The following is a 20,881-nucleotide window of genomic DNA, read 5'->3' on the forward strand; positions in this document are numbered from 1 at the left end:
ACGACTTGTTTACAATGCGCAGTTTGGTAGCTATAAGTCTCGTCGTGTTCAGAATTCAAATTACACTATTTGCATGAACTTGTACACGTGGTGCGATAGCCCCGTTAAATTGATTGATACATGAATTGACATAATACTTTTAATTTTATTTGTAAGTAATTAATGGTAACTAGCTAATGCCGGCATGCGCTGCAATGCAACTTCATTTTTTTATTACATTCATTCAGGAAAATCAAATGAAAATAAGCAAAATCTGCGTCTTCTCATACCAATATGGTGCCAACGACCACCTAACAGACAGGGGAGCCAACATAACGCCATAGGTACTATCCGATGAAACGCACTATACAAATGTTACCGTGTTTTATTAGGGTTCCGTACCTCAAAAGGAAAAACGGGGCCCTTACAGGATCACTTTGTTGTCTGTCTGTCCGTCTGTCCTTCCGTCCGTCCGTCCGTCCGTCCGTCCGTCCGTCGTGTCTGTCAAGAAAACCTATAGGGTACTTCCCGTTGACCTAGAATCATGAAAAGCAGGTAGGTAGCTCTTATAGCACAAGTAAAGGAAAAAATCCGAAAACTGTGAATTTTTAGTTACATCATTACAAAAAAAAATTAAAGAGTGTTTAAATTTTCAAAGTAAGATAACTACACCAAGTGGGGTATCATATGAAAGAGCTTTACTTGTATATTCTAAAACAGATTTTTATTTATTTTTACGCATTATCGTGCAAAATGTCGAAAAAATACCCGAGTACGGAACCCTCGGTGCGCGAATCTGACTCGCACTTGGCAAGTTTTTATTCTTATAAAATTGCTTCTTAAAATCTGTCTCACTATCAACGTAATATTTTACATATTATAAGGGTATGTAAATTATTACGATGATTTCAAAATAATTGAAAGTTAATTTGATTTGTAGATAAATAATAATCGAATCTTACAAGTTAATATAGTGCGATTAATCAATGTTTGGAGTTTTATTTTAGTACGGCTTACACAACGAACACACGAACTTTAATTTTTATAATATACCTATTCGATAAGATTATTAATAAAATAACAAATACGCACAATGGCAATATGTTATTTCTCGCTATCAAATCCGCACGATAACAAATTGAGTCAAGGCGGTAGTTAACATTAAAAATAAACAACTTCGTAATCAAATCAATTTATTTTATTTTAAAAATTTATATCTGATGTCATGTAGTGAACAGATGTTACAATTTGTCTAGCAATATTACTATTTACAGACAATTTCATTTTAAATTATAATAAGATAATTTTATAATTAAGTAATACAAAAATATTCAAGGTTACAATGTAAAAATATACAAAATTTTCATGCCCTCATACTATTCAACTAGTTCCACTGTTCTATGAAAACCAGTCTTCTGCCCGAGATACATTTTTGGTACAAAAACATTAGTGTTGTGCGGAAAATGTACTAACAAAGGAAAAGTAATTATATTGAAGGAAAAGTAACATACCTACGCTTTGATTAAATCATAGCTTTAATTAATTTTATCCAATTAGCACATATTTTATTTATTATTGAGACAATAATATCAGAGTGCCATCATGTAATAACAATCATCATGTAAACATTATTATATAAAACATAAAGGCTTGTTGGAATTTAAAAAATACTTACGTGCCTATATATATAATTAGTCAATTCCAATATATTTAAAAGTAAATTGATTAATTAATTAAATGTACATTAATAATTTGCTAGCACCAACTCTTTGTTTTTATCTAGCTATACTTATACTAAATAAATTATATATTACATTACTATATTAACATTACCTAAGTAATAAAATTATTCAGGACGTTTTGCATACATTATTGATTTTACCTATTTTATCAGAAGCTCCTATTGAAACCAATTTTTTGTACTTTTCGTTATCTTATTATAAGTTACTAGTCTTCAAACTTATAATCATTAATTGAAGAAGGTATTATTTTCTATATAAAGACTAAATGCTCTCTAAAATTATCCCTCAGTTATTTGTTTCGCTTTATCGTGAATCTTGCCATTTAATTCCACAGCTTCTGGACATTTTAATTCATTCTCATCACGATGCCTGTGCCCTGTCGGCCCAATTAATGATAAAACTACAGGCAAAAAGAGCAAACCGCTAAAGAGCCCGAAAATGATTACAAGTAAAAATATTTTGAAAAATGATTGAAATGTGTATGCTTTTGACATACTAAGGAGCGATAAAGAAAGTAACGTAGATCCACCACCTAACAACACAGCAGAACCGATCGAGGTGACCGTCTTAAAAGCTCTTTCATTACGACTGCCTTGAGTGATAGTTAAGAAAGTATGACCAACGTGCGCAGCATAATCTACGCATAAACCTATCGCAAGTTCGAGACCAATACAGCAAACAATGTCTACAGTCATGCCCCATCTTTGCATCCAACCTAGAACATTAACTATAGTTAACAACACGCAAATAAATATCCACAAACACATTTGAAGATTCGTTATTAAGATAACTGTACAAACCATAACACAAAATAAAGCTAACTCTATATTTCTTTCAACTTCGATTGCAATAATCTCATCAACGACCCAATTTCCAAAAACTTTAGACCAAACACTGCGATAACCAGATCCTGAAGTTATGTTAGCCGATTTCACGATATTTTTAACACGATGCATTGCAGGAATATATACTGCAGGTCCTTCAAACCTGATAAACCTGAATGACATAGATGAAGCTGTAATGTCGCTAATGGTTTTACCACAAGAAAGATCATCTGTAAATTTGAAATTGATTTGAAACCTGCCACCAACAGGGCTAAACAAAAATCTTGACAAATATTTTTTAAACTGTTCATCTGGTATAGCTTCTGTTTCGTTTAATAAATCACGTTTAAAATTTTTTAAGACGTAACCGTGGAAAATTTCTACCCAAGTTATCACTTCAGTTATATAGGACTCATTCCTTAAGACCTGTATCATGTCATATAAATTTGTAAACTCCGCATTGTAATTCATATCGCCCAGAAAAACCATTGCAGGTTGACCATCGTCAGGATAATAGTTCTCGTGAATGTTTAAAAACTCCTTATAATATGTATCATCGGGGATGAACCACTTTGGGTCAAATCTTTGTTCTAATTTAAATATTGCATGAACACTAAAACCTGTCATAATAAGTGTAAATAAAATAATTATTGCTTTACCGGAAATTGTAAATATAATATTCTTATAGACATACGCTAATAATTTCTGAAATAATGTTGTTTCAGTTGACAAAGTTATTTCCGTTTTATGTTTGTAACAAAATATGAAGCCATTCCTTTTTTCTTTAATTCTTTTAAGATCTAATGTAAAACATGCTACATAAAACGTAACAGAATAACAAAATATAAAGAACACTCCTACAGCTGCATATATACAAAAAGACTTTAATGATGGCAATATTGTGATAGCGCCAATTAACAATGCCACAATGTCTGTAAACGAAGTTATCACAATAGATACCCCTGCGTGCTTCAGCATCAAACCAACCTTGACAGCCGTGCTTTTGTGCGAATCTGTATCTTGGACCATTTTCCAACACGCATTCATCACAAACATATCATCTACTCCTAATCCCATCAAAAGAAAAGGTAAAGATGAATGAACAGGACCAAACGAGATACCAACTAAAGAACACAAACCAATTGCAGTTAAATAGGCCATTCCAACGTTTAATAACCCAATGCTACCTAAGGTTAATCTGATTTCTAGCCAGTTGCATCGAGAAACTGCACACACGACATAAAAAAACATCAGTATTATGCCAATAGACAATTTATCCATTTCTTGGAACATCGCTTGACCGCTTATGTCTCCAAAACTTCTCCCTGCTTCATAATACAATTTGACAATTTTCTCATTGAGATCCAAATTCTGGACGTAGTTTAAAAATTCCTGTTCCCAAAATGCTAAAGGAACAGAGACCCACTCCTCAGTGCCGACTAAATTTCCAACTTCATTGAGATCAACTTGTGACATATTTACATACATATACCAAGTTACTAAAAGTGATTTAGCTGCTACTATGGCACCATTTTCATCTCTAACCACTCCCCCTAACATTTGCGTGTAATTTACAGGATGACCTGTAATCGGATTTATTTTGATTGTATTGATTTTATCAATAATTTCATTTTTTGTAATGTCACGAATTGTTGTTTCATTGTTATTCCAAATATCCAAAACGTTATACTGGAGGCAAGCTAACGGAAAACTGCTCAGCAAAACGCAATAAAATCCGTCGTCTAACCAAAGAGAAGGATCTAAATATTCTACTTCATATGTATCATGTTTATGTACAGAATCACTAATATTAGATTTTAAGGAGTCTTCAGATCTAGGTTTCCAATTAGAATCAGCTATTGTAACAACAGGAACTTTAAAACATAATTCGTTTAGGGAGTAGGTTTTATTTTGATAATCTATACTGAGTGCATTAACATGATTAGTAATATTTTTAACTAAATGAAAGACAGATGGATCTAAGACATTATCTGCTGTTATCAGTACCTTCTGAATTCTAAAACCAGTCCCAAACTTATCAATATACCAATGAGTGTCATAATAAAAGTCTGAATCTGGAGGAACCCATAAATTCATAGGGTTCTTTTCCATATAAAATGTAAATAGTCCACCGCAACACAATAGGACGAAAACCCATGTTGCCACAATCACTTTCCATGGATTCCTCGCGATAATCACTCCGAGAGAGAAAAAAACTCTCTCAACAAATGTAACAAAGATTGAAGAAATGTTTTCCCATAGCTGTTGAGGCGACTTGATTTTCTTTTTACTAGGCATAGGTGAAATAGATATAATATCACACAATAGTAGGTAGCAAAGTTATGTTAATAATAACTGATAATTTGCGTGAGTAATTCCAAAGTTCCACTAAATATCAGGTTTACTAATTACTACGGCATATATTCGGACTTCCGTTCATCACAAACCAATTTTTTTTATCACAAACGTTGTTCACACTTAGGCACAGTGAAACTCTAAAGTCAGCACTTTTTTCGACCCTAACGACGGGCATCATAATATTGTTGTATAAAATATCCCTCCATAGAAATATATTTCAATTTACGATCAGCTTATAAACACCATAAACTTAGGTAGCAAAAGTCTATTATCACAAATTTTTCACTTAAACTGCAGCTGTCTCCATTGTAGTTTAACTGCGACTATGAGCAATATAGATGACTCAATTTTCTTTGTGTATCTTCATTTAAAATTGGCGGGAAGCGCAAAATGCGATCTTCAGGCACTATTGGCGGACTCAAGGCGTACTTAAATTGTTCTAGATAATTGATGGACGACCGGACACTCAGAAATTCCGAGCACAATAATCTTATAATGCGAAACCCAGAACGAAACCGAACATTATACTCTATAATTAATATAATATATGATGGCGACTTGATTGATATACGGCTGACGAAGTTGACACCTTCCACTTGTTTAGTACGAACATTTCTTCGCCTGTTAAAATTGGTCGTATAATTGTACTAAACGTTTTTTGCCCTCTCCCACAGCCCATGCAGCCCATGTTCTCGATAAATACAACAAAAATGTAATCTATGTTGCTTCGACCCTATTGGTTGGCTCGCAGGCAGACCGCAAGATTTATTTAGATTAATTAATAATGAATATCTAGCGCCTCGCCCATCATTGTTACGAATCGAAACACTACAATAAATCGTTAGAGAAGTTCTAACAGTGCGTAAGTCACGATAAATCAAAAACTAGTATGCATAAAAATAAATAAAAATCTGTTTTAAAATGTACAGGTAAAGCCCTTTCATATTATGATACCCCACTTGGTAAAGTCAAAGTCATCGTCTTTTACTTTGAAAATTAAAACACATTTTAATTCTTTTTTTTGGTGATGTAACGACAAATTCACGTCGGTCTGTCTGTCTGTCTGTCCGTCCATCGTGTTTGTCAAGAAAACCTATAGGGTACTTCCCGATGATGACACACCAACAAAGAGAAGTAGTTAACAGGTGTAAACATATTGTATCCCCTTTTTTACACTATGGAGCGATCTATATTAGTTATCTTTTTTAGAGATGAAATCCGGAACGGTAAAACTCGCAGAAGAACAAAAGCAACTGACATAGCTCAGAGGATTGTGAAGTGGCTGCAGTGGGCAGGCCATGTCTGTCGCAGAACCGTCGGGACGACTTCCAGTAGGTACGCTGGACCAATGACTCAAAGAAGGTGGCGGGAAGCGGGTGAAACTGGATGAGGAAGGCGGGAGGATTGTGTTTAGCGGCACGCTCTTGAAAAGGCATTATGCCCGTGAATGCAAGCTGATGGATTGGGTTGGATCGAATTAAAATTTATCTAGATTCCTTTAAAATTTATTAAGATCTTAGGAACAGGCTTAACGGTTTTGGTTTCAAGCTCTTTGAAATCTATTAAACCGCCGCGCCTGCATTCTATGTATTGTACCTACTGAGCAAATCCCATGAAAGTAGGAAATAATAATTCTTATCAAGCGCTATTATTACTTATTATTTCTATAGCAAAACGATCAATGAAAATAGGTAAGTAGGTAGCAACATTTTTATGTGAATTTGAAAAACCGGCCTTGAAATTAAAAAAATAGGAAAAGGATAGGACTCAGAAGTCAAAATTTTCTCTCTTAGTTCTCAGATTAAAGGTGGCTCTAAAATCAATGGGTAGATTAGTTTTAAATGGTTCTAAAATATGTTTTTTTTACTTGTAACCTATAATAGAATAATTAAATAAGAGGCACAAATTAGTAGGTTGCTACGTAGTACGTTCAGAGCCGTAAAGCCAGTTTAAAAATAAAAAAAATTCAAAAGAAAAGTAAAACCGACTTCAAAAACCACAAACACTAAAAAGTAAAAAGTAAAAAATAACTTTTGTTTAGCTACACGTGTAATGTACCTAGGTATGAAGTCGGGCGAGCTTCACTCTTGGATTTCGAATTTAGTTTTAACTAGATGATGCCCGCAACTTCGTCCGCGTGGATTAAGGTTTTTTGAAATCCCGTGGGAACTCTTTGATTTTCCGGGATAAAAAGTAGCCCATGTGCTAATCCTGGATATTATCTATCTCCATTCCAATTTTCAGCCAAATCCGTCCAGTAGTTTTTGCGTGAAGGAGTAACAAACACACACACACACACATACAAACTTTCGCCTTTATAATATTAGTGTGATTAGTGTGATGTGATATGCTCTTTAATATACTTTTTAGTGTTTTTGAAGTGGTTTTATTTTTCTTTTGAAAATTTTTAATTCACAATTTTTAGTGGCCCCACTGTACGCTACGCCCAGTTAAACCCCTACTAACGTAAAAGCACCAATCGTGGACAGTATAAGAACAAATAATTAAATTTTACTTTGTAGTTACTTAAATAAATTTCAATTTGAACGTAACCATGTTTCCTATTGTTAAATATACTATTGTTAATCTACCTGCATGATAATATAGTCACTGGAATAAGAAAATACCAAATTATTCATTTAAAAAAGGGACCTCTTTAAATAACCAGTAATAAACAGTTAAAATTCAGTCATGGACTGCCAGTTATGTACATTTCCTGTAATGGACATCCAATTATAGACACTTTTTATTACAAATTCCTGTAATGGACATCCAATTATAGACACTTTTTATTACAAACAAAATAATAATTGGTAAGTCTACATTACAAGCTTTGGCTTTATTATATAATTAAGTACAAAAACTTATTTATTTTTAGCATTACATTCAATCATACAATCAAACATAAAAAACCCGGCCAAGTGCGAGTCAGACTCGCGCACCGAGGGTTCCGTACTCGTATACTTTTCCAACATTTTGCACGATAAATCAAAAACTATGATGCATAAAAATAAATAAAAATCATTATTTTTGAATGTATAGGTAAAACCTTTTCATATGATACCTCACTTGGTATAGTTAGGTATCTTACTTTGAAAATTGAGATACATTTTAATTTTTTTTAATGATGTAACCATAAATTTACGGTTTTCGGATTTATTCCTTCACTTGTACTATAAGACCTTCCTACCTGCCAAATTTCATGGTTCTAGGTCAACGGGAAGTACCCTATAGGTTTTCTTGACAGACACGACGACGGACGGATATTTAGCCATTTCTTCAACTTTGAAGAACCCTCTTTTGTTTATTGGGGGTGGTTTGCCGACTACTTCTACAATGTCTTTTGCAGCATACCAAATTTTATCGGCCGTGTCAGGCCACCTAAACGTACTATTCTTAGACAATACCATAGTACTTATTTCAAATTGGCATTTGTCACTATTTTATATTACGCCGGGAAAATATTCACCCTCGTATTTTACTATAACATACTCTCCCCTTTTAAGTTCTCTTTTTGGTAAGTCCGATTCGTCATTTCTGTTAGAGGAAGAGTTTAAAATTTTATCTTGCGTTGATTCTTCCTTCTTTACTTTTTCTAGCGTCCCTGTGGAGCTAATTTCATCATCAGAGTATTCATCTTCTACATCGTATTCACTCTCCAAGTATTCTACCTCCATATCACTATCTGAAGAAGTACTCAGTGCACATTGCTTTTTAACACCTCTCTTCATATTTTGGTTTTCTTGCTTCTCTATCACAATATTTACTTTTAACAATTTTTTTTTCATTTCTTTCTTTCATTAGTTTTTCTTTATCAACTTCTTTTTTCTTTTTCTCTTCTTCTTTTTTTTACTATAATTTATCTAAACCTGACTTGTTATTGCGGAAGGCAAACGTTCCTTAGTTCTCCGTTTTTTCAGTTCAGGCTCAGGCCAAAATAAAACTCTTTTAAAAGGCGAAGGAACATTTTCTTTTCTCGTTCCATTATCTTTTAGACTGTTTTCTTTACCTTTGTTTTTCTGAATATCTTATATTTCTCTGATGTTCTTTGCAGTATCTTCTCGCATGATAATATCATTCTTATCGTTTTGATTATCTATGTCACATAGATTATTATGTTCTTGTTCAAAATACTCTTCCTCGGTATGAACTCTCTTGCCAATACTATTCTGTTTCTGGTCTCTCAACTCAACAACCTCCTTCACAAGCTCTTCTCTCATTACTCTTTCCTGAGCCCCTTGATAATCGCAAACATTCGTCTCATATTCTTGTAATTCTGTAATCGGTGTACAAGGTGGTGTGTTTGGTGTTTGAGAGGTATCATTTTGTTAATCTAGTTCACCTTTAATTTTTGCCCAAACAACGTATAGTGATTGATCTTCAATCGGCAGAACAGATTCAAATTCTGCTCTGCTCGAATAAAATAGATGGTTGAACAAGGTGATTTTTTCCACGATTATATGATCCACATATTCTACACTAAATGGTCGAATCCCGCTTTTACGAAACCCATTCTTTATGGTTTCCTTATTGATGTTTTCTAAAGCACCTTCTAGAACCGGAGCGGAATGCTCTTTCTTAAATATTCCAGGACCAACCAGGATTTTCTGTCTTCCACTTGCTAATCTCCTTTTTGTAAAACACTTTCAAGGGTCTAAAAACGTCGTGTTTGGATGAAGTGCGATGATTTCGTAAATAGTAACGGGACCAAAATTACAGTCTCTGGGACTTTTTCCGGTAATTTTATTACGAAGAGTTATTCTAGGAACACCATATTTTAAGGCAGCAACTGCGACTTTTTCACCTCGGTTTACTTCTTCAATGGCCTTGGCCATTTGCTCTTTAGTATAATTTCTATTTGGTGCCATCGCTGCGTTGAGAAATAATTTTGACGATTAGAAACTTGCACATAAACTTAAATGAATTGTAGTGAATTTTGGCGATACCAGTCATGAACAACCAATCATGTACAGGCCAGACCATATTGTCCATCATGGGATCAAGGGGTATTGAAGGAACCAATTATAAACAGCTCTTTTAATAAATAAGTGTTTAACGTATCATAATAAGTTAGGTTCTAATTACATCACAAAATTATCAATAAAACCGGAAATAAATCGAGTTTTAATGTAATTAACACAGTAACTGAAGTAATGTACATTTATTGGACTCACCCGCATCACGATCCTTATAAGAAATACAGATATTTTCTTCTCTGCGCGGCAGTACGAAATCAACAGGCTACTGTAGCTAAACGAAATGGCCGGCTAGTGTCATAATAGGCTAAAAATAGGCGAAAGGTGTTGCTAACATATAAAAAGTGTAAACGGATGTAATAAAATACAGGTATTTGATTATTTCGATGATTTCACCAGAAAGTGATCATTACTGGTTCACTGTCCATGACCGGTGCTTTTACGTTATTTACTAAACTATTACACTGATCGCGAGCAATTTGCCCTTATCCATTGAGGAGCTCTGTTCTCCATCTCCGAACATATTTATCAGATCTTCTCGCCAAATTTAAATGGGACCACCTGCACAGTAACTATACCCTGTCAAACAAAAAAAAATCCAAATCGGTCCAGAGGTCTTCGAGTAATCGGGGAACATACATTAAAATAAAAAAAAAGATAAAAAAAAAAGATTCCGACTAATTAAGAACCTCCTCCTTTTTTGGAAGTCAGTTAAAAATATTTTGGGTTAGTGTCTGAGTTTGACGTTTCAATTTCTTCAAAGTCAAAAACAAACAGTGGATTTCGTCTGTGTTGTCATTTGCTGGCGCGCGTGCCGTGCCTTTTTGGAGTGTTTTTTCCTTTTTTGTCAAAGGTGGCCGGTTTTAGAGTTTTGCTGGTGTTTTTTGGTCGTAAAACTGACTGGGAAGCGCTCTAAAGGGGCAGACGAAGTCCATACTTATATAGTTTTCCTAACTTGTAAATAACTAGGTACAAACTTGACATTGACTAATCTGTGTAAAGCCAGACGAGAGAGAGAAAAAAACAGTGTAAACATAACCTCAAAGCAAATTCAGAAAGATAACAAAAGCAAAATAATATTATTCGGCTGAGTACGAGGTTAACTTTTTATGTATTTTTAATAGAATTAGAAAAATGAAATATATTACCAAATTATTAGACAGTATCAACCGCTGTTTCATACCAAAATTATCGAAAAATTATGATGAGATCGAGGTAAAAAATCACGTAGAATTCGATCTTCGTAATAATAATTTAGATCACAATTTTGAACTCCTTGTGCAATGCCTCGGAGATCTAATGCTTTCAGAAAACAAAGAAGCTTCAACCGTAATTTCATCATTGTATATCTTATACAAAGAGCTGCAGTGCGAATGTCCGTGGAACAATGAAAAGACTAAAGACTATGCAAAAAAACTAAACATTTATTTCGAGGTGCTGGGTGAATTACCCTTAGAAGTTGTGCTGCTTCAAAAGAGTAACTTTGATGTGCAAGAAATATTTGATAAATGCTTAGAGGCATTACACAGTAAGTTAACATCTGAAGATTTTAAGAAATATCCAAGCCTAATTGAAGTTTTCTGCTTGATATTAGCAGATTTGATGGTACGTTCCTTACCTATTGTTTTACTATCTGACTGCAGCAATGACTTTTAACCAAGACATGTTACCGTTATAATATGTATACAAAATCTGTTCTCACTCAAACAGAAATCATTAGAAATTAAATTAAATAATATAATACAATACTTAGGTAAATTTTCAATACTGTAAAGGGCTTCTGAGATGGTCAAGTTGCAAGCATCTATTCATTAACATGATAGCTTCCATCCTGGAGATGGACATAGTCTAATTTTTATCCCGGAAAATTAATGAGCTCCCAAAGGATTATTATAAACCTAAATCCACATAGAACTCATAGGCCACCATAATCTACTTAGTCCCTCACATCATCTATTTAGTTCCTCATAAATTTTACAAAAGTTGCGTTTAATAATAATGAATCTGAAAGGTTGTGAATGTATTAGACATGTCTGTTAGTTTAATATTTTAAACATAATAATCATTGCACCATACTAAAATAAAATATAGTATATTACAGACAAAAAAAAATACCTCTATTTATAAAATTTCAGAAATATAGTGTCAAAGTGAAACCGCAAAGGGTATTTCCAGTGTCGCTGCTACTGATTGATGATTACATAGAGACAAATAAAAGAAAGGGATTGTCATGCTGCTTAGCAGCTTTGCAATGTATGGTATGTACCTTTTGACAATCTTCTTGGTGCAGTGGTCTTATAATTGAAAGGTCTGGGTTCGATTCCCGCAGAGGGCTACATGGGAATTTATAATTTCTAATTTGTCTGGTCTGGCAAGAGGCTTCAGCCATGGGTAGTTACCACCCAAGGGCAAAGCCATGCTTTTTTTTTTTTATTCATTATAGGTAAGCGCTTGACCACAATCACACCTGATGGAAAGTGATGATGTGGTCTAAGATGGGACGCGTTTACCTAGAAGGTGCCTATTCACTCTTGTTTTAAAGATACCCGGATTGTAATTGGTAGGAAACACTGATCGCGGAAGAGTATTCCAAACCTTAGCTATGCGTATGAGGAATGAAGACGCAAAACGTTTCGTGCGTGTAGATGGAATGTCGACGACATAAGGATGGAAACTCGCCCGACGTCTTGCGGTTCGGTGGTAAAATGGTGAAGGGGGGACAAGATCGAAGCTTTCCAGAAAAATGCCACATATAAATCAATCAGGAATATAGGTTTAATGAAACTGCCATGCCATCCAAGTTAACCCAGTTCCATCTTGGACTGCATCATGATAATTGTATCTCAAGGAAAATAAATTGGAATTTATCCTGCGAAATGTTCAAAAATACTGCTTCCTTCCTCCGCCCGCCTCCCCTTTTTCTCCGAAGTGTACAAACCGAAAATCTAAAATAATTGTCGTCAATACTTAGTACCTAGGATATTTAATAGGGTAGAATGGTTAAGAATAGAACAAAAGGTCAGCGAAGGAGTCCTTAAGAAGAAACTAAAAGAAGTATTTATTAGGGACTCCTTCGCTGACTGATTATTTATAGTAGTTTTTAATAAGCTGTAAAATAGATTTAATTAACTGTAAAATAGTATTAGGTAATTATATATTTAATAGTATGGAGCGCTAACTCGCCAACAAATTGTAATGCAGTTTGGCGAGACGTATTTATAAGGATTTTGTGTGTCTGCAAATTAATAAATAAATAAAATAAAATAAATAGAGGTATATGTATATCTTAAAGGAAAAATAATACAAAAGTGATTCTTGCTGTTTTACTTCTTTTTTTAGTATGGTACCCTCGGTGCGCGAGCCTGACTTGGGCAGTTTTTTAGTATGGTACCCTCGGTGCGCGAGCCTGACTTGGGCAGTTTTTTAGTATGGTACCCTCGGTGCGCGAGCCTGACTTGGGCAGTTTTTTAGTATGGTACCCTCGGTGCGCGAGCCTGACTTATCAATATAGTGGTTATAAACAGTATATTATAATTAGCTACTTACTTTAAAATAATAGATTACATACATGCTTTTGAAACTTACATTTACACTTTACATTTCTATCCACAGAAACTGGAGGATTTTGACGGTGGAAATTACTATGAAGTAGTTTATAGAAGCCTGAAAAGGACATTCTTAGAAAAAGATATCAAGATCACTGCATTAACTCACGCATGTCTTATAGAGTTGTGTAGAATATTTCCTGCTGATATTAAGGTAAGTCTATCATTTAAAAAAAGATGTTAGGTTTTTAATTTTTAATATTTGTCCTTTTTTACCCAACTGCGACAAAGCCATAAGAAAGGGTTATGATTTTATCTCGGAGAGTAATTTGGTTTGTTTGTAAGGATTTAGATTTTTAAAATACTGTATAATCTGTCTGAACTAACAAAGGGAAAAGTTCTTGCAATGCTGTGAGTGATGAGTTGTGACTTCCAACTAAAAATACTAAAATTGTATTCAATATAAGTAATTTTTTTTTATTCACTATAGGTAAGCGCGTAACCACAATCACACCGGATGGAAAGTGATGATGTGACGCTAAGATGGGACGCGTTTACCTAGAAGGTGCCTATTCACTCTTGTTTTAAAGATACATAATATAATGTTTAATATATTTATGATGGATTTTATCCTACACAATCTATTGAAAATTTGTTCCACCAAACCCATTGATAAATAATATAATATTTCTAGCTAAGCTTTGCTAGTTCCGACGCATTATACTTTTGGTATTTCCAATATAAGAAGATTATTTTATTTACAAAGGCAGCCTTATCTCTATTCTCTAAAGTGGTTTTTTTTTACGTTATGATGTTAAATAATTAAACTAAGCAATTTATTTTAGCATGATAAAATGGATGATATGTATTCTGGAATCCTAGATCAGATAATTACTGAATCAAACATATACAGGAAGGCTGAATGCTTGAAGTTCACACAGTTTATTGTACAGACACACAAAATAAATTGTGTTAGTAGAAACAGTTTCAAAATGATTATATGTGACTGTTTGGATCTTTGCACAAATGAAATGGTGGCTAATGTTTTATTAGTGAATACTTTAGAGGTACGTAAATGGTAAAACATACTTTATTGTACATCATAAGATATGAGTATAACAATAGGTTGATTCCGGAAAACCTGCATCAATCATTATTATAATCGCAATTGTTGTGATTGACTGAATTTATGGCATTCTTGTTGCAATAATGCATTGTTGCTAATGTGAGCGAGCGTCAATCAATCAGAGTAGATTGCGATTGTGACATTGTATAGCTGTCATGCTACCGCAATCGACCGCCAAGCGGCCTTATCGCTATAAAATATCTGTCTCTTCCAGGCAACCTTAGGGCAGAGGAATCTTTGAGTACCTAACAATGGTTACATATTCAGTACTAGAGGATTCCCGCGATTTCGTCCGCGTGGATGTAGGTTCTTGAAGATCCTGTGGGAACTCTTTGATTTTCCAAGATAAAAAGTAGCCTATGTCCGTCCCCGGGATACAAGCTAACTCTGTACCTTTCGTCAGAATCGGTTAAACTGTTGGGCCGTGAAAAGGTAGCAGAGAGACAGACACACTTTCGCATTTATAATATTAGTATGAATTTGGGAAGCACTAATCAACAACCACAAAAAGCAACTGTCATTTTGCACATCTTTTCCAGCATACATGTATAAATTACGTCCATTTCAGTGGCTAAGTCTACAATAATATTGTTTATTTTCAGTGTCTCGACGAATGGATCATACATTGCTGGTGTATATGGAAACTCTCGTCCGATTACAAAATCATTTCAACCCTTCTAAAAATCTTATACACATGCCAGAGAGTATATATTGCTTCAAGAGTTCAAAGGCTTATTATAATCCTAATTTGTCTGTGTAAAGATAGTGAACAGAAACAGCTTATTGCCAATTTAGAGAAAGCCAATACCATTGATAATGATGTTTTTAAGAAACGGGTGGAAGAAATAAGACAAGAATTTATATCTTAAAATCTATATTCAGTAAAATAACTCACAAATAGGTATATTTATCTGTACATAATATATTTCATTTCTTAATCACAGTTCTAAATAAAATGTTTCAAGATCACAGTTTATTCTTATGCGATTTATTATCATGATTTTAAACAATTCCGAATTTAGAATTATGAATAAAAAATATAGACAAAGAGCCTGTGAGGGTCAGACCTGCGTTATTTTATGAAAGCTGATAGTTTCTCTGTGCATTGTCCCAAACACAGGAGGAACGATCAGCGACTCTGACGTTCGAAACACTGGCTTTGGCAGATAACAGGTAACAAAGGTGTATAAAGTCTTTCATCAAAGTATAAAGTGTATTTTTTTATAATATAGTAGTAGATATCACTTCATGCATTGCCAGACACTTAGTATCGTCCAATTTCCTACTAGACGCCCTTAGGGTGCGCATAGAGATTTTCTCCTTTTATAAAACATCAAAGGTCCCTCACAGGCTCTTAGTCCAATATTGTGCCCTTCAATCCATAGCGGTCTACTCACAGTACCCTTATTTTTTAGGAGATGCAAACAACTAAATTACTTTGTTGTTGCTAATTACTATTAAGTATTTAATTATTTTACAGATACAGAAGGTTCTCTCTGCAAAGATTTATAACTACTTTCGACTCTTGTTTCGACGCAATTCAGCTCACACAATATTCAGCATAAAATTTAGCAGACCTCTCTTTTTATCGCGCAAACTTTATCTTTCTCTCGCTTATGAGATAAGTAAGTGCAATGACTTGGGCGCGTTTGGAACCCTCGTAGCTTTAGTTTTAAGTTACGTAATTAATTTTATCACCGCTATATCGTACAAATTTAACAATTCCGACCATACAATTGTACCTACTTTGAATAAATGATTTTGACTTTGACTTTGAGCAGAAATCATAATAGGGAGCCGTCCGAAGAGGCGCGTCGCGTCGCTGTAGCTTTGCCCGCTTTTGCTAATATTGAAATTGACTATCATTAAAAAAAAAATCGTAGTTTTGCTTATATGACCCTATGGTTTAAAGTAAGTAGACCCTAAGTCTGCGATATGTTCCTAGTCATTCAGAATTCTATTCAAAATATCACAAACTTCAACAATAGTTGGTCGACTTTTCCTGTTATACTCTAAACACATTTTGGCTAATTTATAGACCTCATCAGCTTTTACCCATATTTTAACAACAGGATCCAATAACGGCGTAATATCATTGTTGACAACATTCTCTTCAACATAATGTTTTATGTTAATATTTTCTCTATCATTTTCGACAATAGGCTTCAAACCTGTCAGTAGTTCCAAAAGTACTATACCAAAACTGAAAATGTCGATTTTTTGTGTGATGGTGCCATGCAGACCCTCTGGTGCCATGTACGCTGAGGTTCCCATTGGATATGTTGTAACAAATGTTGAATCATATTGTTTGGCCAAGCCAAAGTCACATAGCTGAAACAAGTTTAAAAATTATTAATATTATTGTTGCATACAAATCTGCAAAAGACTGTAATCACACTTGACTGTAAGTGGTGATGCTGCCTAAGATGGTTCTTTGAACACGTCTCTACCGGCGGGAGAGTGACTCCATCGAGCGCATTGTCATGCAGAGAAAAGTAGAGGAACGTCTCCCATACAATGGTCTGCTGTGGGCAGTCTCTAGCATAAGTGCACCAGTATGTCGGCCAGCAGGGATAAATGGTGAATGCTCGTGAGGTAACATCTGCCCTCAAAGAGGTTGCTTCGTTCGTGATGACCACTACTACTCTGCCAAGAGTGTTACTATGTCTTAGCCAAGCTTAGGTTGAAACATGCTTACTTAAAAGATATTATTCTACTGCTACTCAAGTACTCACTTTTGCAGGCAGGAAAAACGAAAGCCAGAGGGACTAACATGATCTTAGCAATAGCAAGCTTCATACTTGTCAGTGAAACATGACTGTGATTGTTTAAGGTGTATTTAGATCAATCGAGTGAATGCTCACCTCTGTCAAATTAACGTGGATAAAAAAAGACTGGATATTGCTGTCACTATGCAAAACAAATTTTGATAGAGGGGGGGGAGGATTATTAATCTTGTTTAGAATAGAATAGATTTTTATTTAAATAGACTTTTACAAGTGCTTTTGAATCGTCAAATAATTTACCACTGGTTCGGAATGCCGTTCCTACCGAGAAGAACCAGCAAGAAACTCGGCGGTTGCTCTTTTCAATTCTTCAATTCTTGTTTGGTCTAAATCACCTTTACAAAGATTTTTCGAATAAATATCTTACCTTTGGAACACAATCTGTTGTCAATAGTATATTAGCAGTTTTAACATCTCCATGAACAAAATGCTTTGTAGAGTTTTGTGAATCAGATTCCCCAACTACATCTAATATTGAACTGCCCTCCTTATTTTCTGTGTCACTAGTATGCAAATATTTCAAGCCTTCCGCTGTTCCTACCATTATATTAATTCTTTGAAGTTCATTCAATCTTTTTGCTTCAATGTTCTGCTGTAGTGAACCACCATCAATATATTCACAAACAATGCAAGGAGCAGGTCCATTCATAGAGAAACCCAGTATAGGAACAATATTATTGTGTCTGAACTGTGAGAGGTATTTAACTTCTGCGTTAAATATTCTCATTGCAATCTCTGGTCTACGGTGTATGGCTAAGTGACTGTGAGCTTTTTTAACAGCGAGCATTCCGTAAGTTGAATCTTTTCCAACAAATACATCTCCAAAGCCTCCACTCCCTATTCTGCCCTTAAGACCATGATTAGGATCATTAATTAACAACTCAGAAAAATTTCCTGTAATAGAATCTAAAACACCATAGTCAAAATGAATTAAATTAGTGTCTTGGAGTATGGCACTATCTATTTCTGTGGAAATGTTAATATTTGGAAAGGAGGTCTGAAATGTTTCTGGGTAATGCATAGTAATGTTTGCATTATTTTGTGTGCTGTTCAGTTTAGAACTTTCAGAGTCTATTGACTCATTGGTAGAGGTAGCTGATTGTAAACTAGTACTTTTAGTCTTGCCAAGCATAGCACTCAAATCTGGTATATTCATAGACTCCTGGGTTTGCTGTTGTTTTGAAAATTCTATTAAATCAGTTGCAGATTTTACTTGAGCTGGTCCCATTTGATTGCTGCATGTCTTGGTGAATTCCATCATATCACTTATGGATTTCATCTGCCTTGTAGGCCCGTTACACATTTGGTCTGTATTTGATTTCACAGCTGTGCTCATGTCTTGTAACCTTTGTTCTGCACTTTCATCTTTTAACGTTTCTGTCACATTTGTAGCAACCGGTGCAGCGGGGCCGTAACTTGGGCGCACAGGTAAGGATTCTGTTTAACAAAAACATTTGTGACATTAATTATCATCTTTAATACAATTTTTAGGGGTCCGTACCTCAAAAGGAAAAACAGAACCCTTAAGGGATTACTTTGTTGTCTGTCTGTCTATCCATCCGTCCGTCCGTGGTGTCTGTTAAGAAAACCTATAGGGTACTTCCCGTTGACCTAGAATCATGAAATTTGGCAGGTAGGTAGGTCTTATAGCACAAGTACAAGAATAAATCTGAAACCAGCGAATTTTTGGCTACATCATTTTAATAAAATTAAAATGTGTTTCAATTTTCAAAGTATACCAAATGGGATATCATATGAAAGGGCTTTACCTGTACATTCTAAAACAGATAAAACATTCTGCCCTATTTACTTACAACTTTGTAAGCAATAAACCACAAGTAATAATAATGTATCAAGCATACATATTTATTAAAAATAATTTTAATAAATATGTATGCTTGATTTGGCAAAAGTAAAAACAATAGTTCCAAATAAGTCTTACCATTCAACATTATAGCAATTTCATCAGCAGCCCTGAATATTTGGGCTTTGATTAAAATTTCCTTCAATGTGCTCAGTGTGGGTCGGAACCTGCCTGATGTACCCCACTCATCCATAAGGATATCAGCACATTTCTGATTCGTAGATTTTGCATGCTCTTCTATCATTCTACAAAAAGTACTCATTATTTAGGGGTAATCACACTATCACACTAATATTATAAAGGCGAAACTTTGTATGTGTGTGTGTGTATGTTTGTTACTCCTTCACGCTAAAACTACTGGACGGATTGGGCTAAAATTTAGAATGGAGATAGATTATACTCTGGATTAGCACAAAGGCTGCTTTTTATCCCGGAAAATCAAAGAGTTCCCACGGGATTTTTAAAAAACTACATCCACGCGAACGAAGTCGCGGGCATCCGTTAGTTCTTAGATATAATAAATTTTATCTTTGGTTGTATCAAGTTTTTGTAACTCAAACCAAAGATTGACTTGTAACGTTAGTATGTGCAGTATCATTTTCAGCAATGCCAGTTTCGGCTCACTCGACAGTCGGTATTTTCGCGAATTCTCTGTGAGTGTATTATAACAAGTCAGTGCAGGTCAGATATTTTGAATATTAGCTAAGTAGTTGATGAACACACGAATGTTTAAAGAGACCGTTTCGGATTTACAAATTACAATAATACTTAGTATGTTTAAAGAATAGAAATTGTAATGTAGACTGGTCGGCAACTTACCGCATTTGTTCATTGTTGTATTTAGGTTCAAATTCTTCACTTTGTAAGTTTTTTGGTATAATAGACATAACCCTCTTCCAATCATTGTTTATCTCTAAAATACTGACAACTTTGCACAGCGCATCTGCAGGGAGCTTCCGAAGTTCTACGTTTTGGAACATGACGCAGTATTACACTTGTTCTAAAGATTATAGCACAATATAGTGAATAATATGTGATTGAGGAAAATACTCAAAATACTGGGGAAACCCCTTATCACAACATTTGTTGACCTATGATAACTTTTAAACTGGGTTTTCACGTTTCTTCGATATAGCAATTAATGAAGCTGTTATCTGTTATATTCTTTTTTGAAGATAATTAAGAATACAGCGGCAATAAACCATATTTTGGTAAAAAAAAGTCCTGATGGTCCTGATTACTGGTCTGCAAAAATCAAAAAATGCAAAAACAAACATCTGACATCACCCAACAAAACAGACGTCAATTGTCAATGTGACTGACAGTAACCGCTTTTTTTATTTACAGCCTTGGATTCAAGTCCTTTATGGCCTACAATTGTATGGTATTACTTACTTTATAACAACACTAGTCTTCGATATTACCGATCCAACACCATCTCCATGTCGATACCCAACACACAATCAAAATATACGCGGATGGGAATATGTAGGTAATTAAATCAGTTCGCTTGTACATAATATTTGTACGGTGTCGGGGTGTGTCATCTATTAAATCATTAGTGCCACATGGTACCAACCACCACTGTGGTCAAATCACAGACCTAGTATATTATAGGTCAAATAGCTTTGATTATTACAGAAATCCTTCATAAATCAAATCAATGTCAAATAGTATTTGT

At 34.6% G+C, this 20,881-nt stretch overlaps 3 protein-coding genes across 3 annotated transcripts; 1 reads left to right on the forward strand and 2 right to left on the reverse strand.

Annotated features, from left to right (window-relative positions):
- Positions 1 to 1,159: 1,159 nt before the first annotated feature.
- LOC123867435 (patched domain-containing protein 3-like) lies at positions 1,160 to 5,421 on the reverse strand. The gene has a single exon (XM_045909467.1). The coding sequence runs from the start codon at positions 4,841 to 4,843 to the stop codon at positions 2,000 to 2,002; it is 2,844 nt and encodes a 947-aa protein (XP_045765423.1). The 5' UTR covers positions 4,844 to 5,421; the 3' UTR covers positions 1,160 to 1,999.
- Positions 5,422 to 10,896: 5,475 nt separating this feature from the next.
- On the forward strand, positions 10,897 to 15,521 carry LOC123867453. The gene is made up of 5 exons (XM_045909498.1): positions 10,897 to 11,484; positions 12,015 to 12,137; positions 13,492 to 13,638; positions 14,270 to 14,491; positions 15,153 to 15,521. The coding sequence occupies exons 1-5, from the start codon at positions 11,014 to 11,016 to the stop codon at positions 15,417 to 15,419; spliced, it is 1,230 nt and encodes a 409-aa protein (XP_045765454.1). The 5' UTR covers positions 10,897 to 11,013; the 3' UTR covers positions 15,420 to 15,521.
- Positions 15,408 to 20,482, reverse strand: LOC123867444 (interleukin-1 receptor-associated kinase 4-like). The gene is made up of 4 exons (XM_045909482.1): positions 20,020 to 20,482; positions 19,279 to 19,445; positions 17,704 to 18,773; positions 15,408 to 16,881 (listed from the first exon to the last, which is right to left on the reverse strand). Exons 1-4 carry the CDS (start codon positions 20,178 to 20,180, stop codon positions 16,492 to 16,494), a joined length of 1,788 nt encoding a protein of 595 aa, XP_045765438.1. The 5' UTR covers positions 20,181 to 20,482; the 3' UTR covers positions 15,408 to 16,491.
- Between the last annotated feature and the right edge of the window lie 399 nt (positions 20,483 to 20,881).

Source organism: Maniola jurtina, chromosome 8 (assembly GCF_905333055.1).
Source record: "Maniola jurtina chromosome 8, ilManJurt1.1, whole genome shotgun sequence".
NCBI lineage: Eukaryota > Metazoa > Arthropoda > Insecta > Lepidoptera > Nymphalidae > Maniola > Maniola jurtina.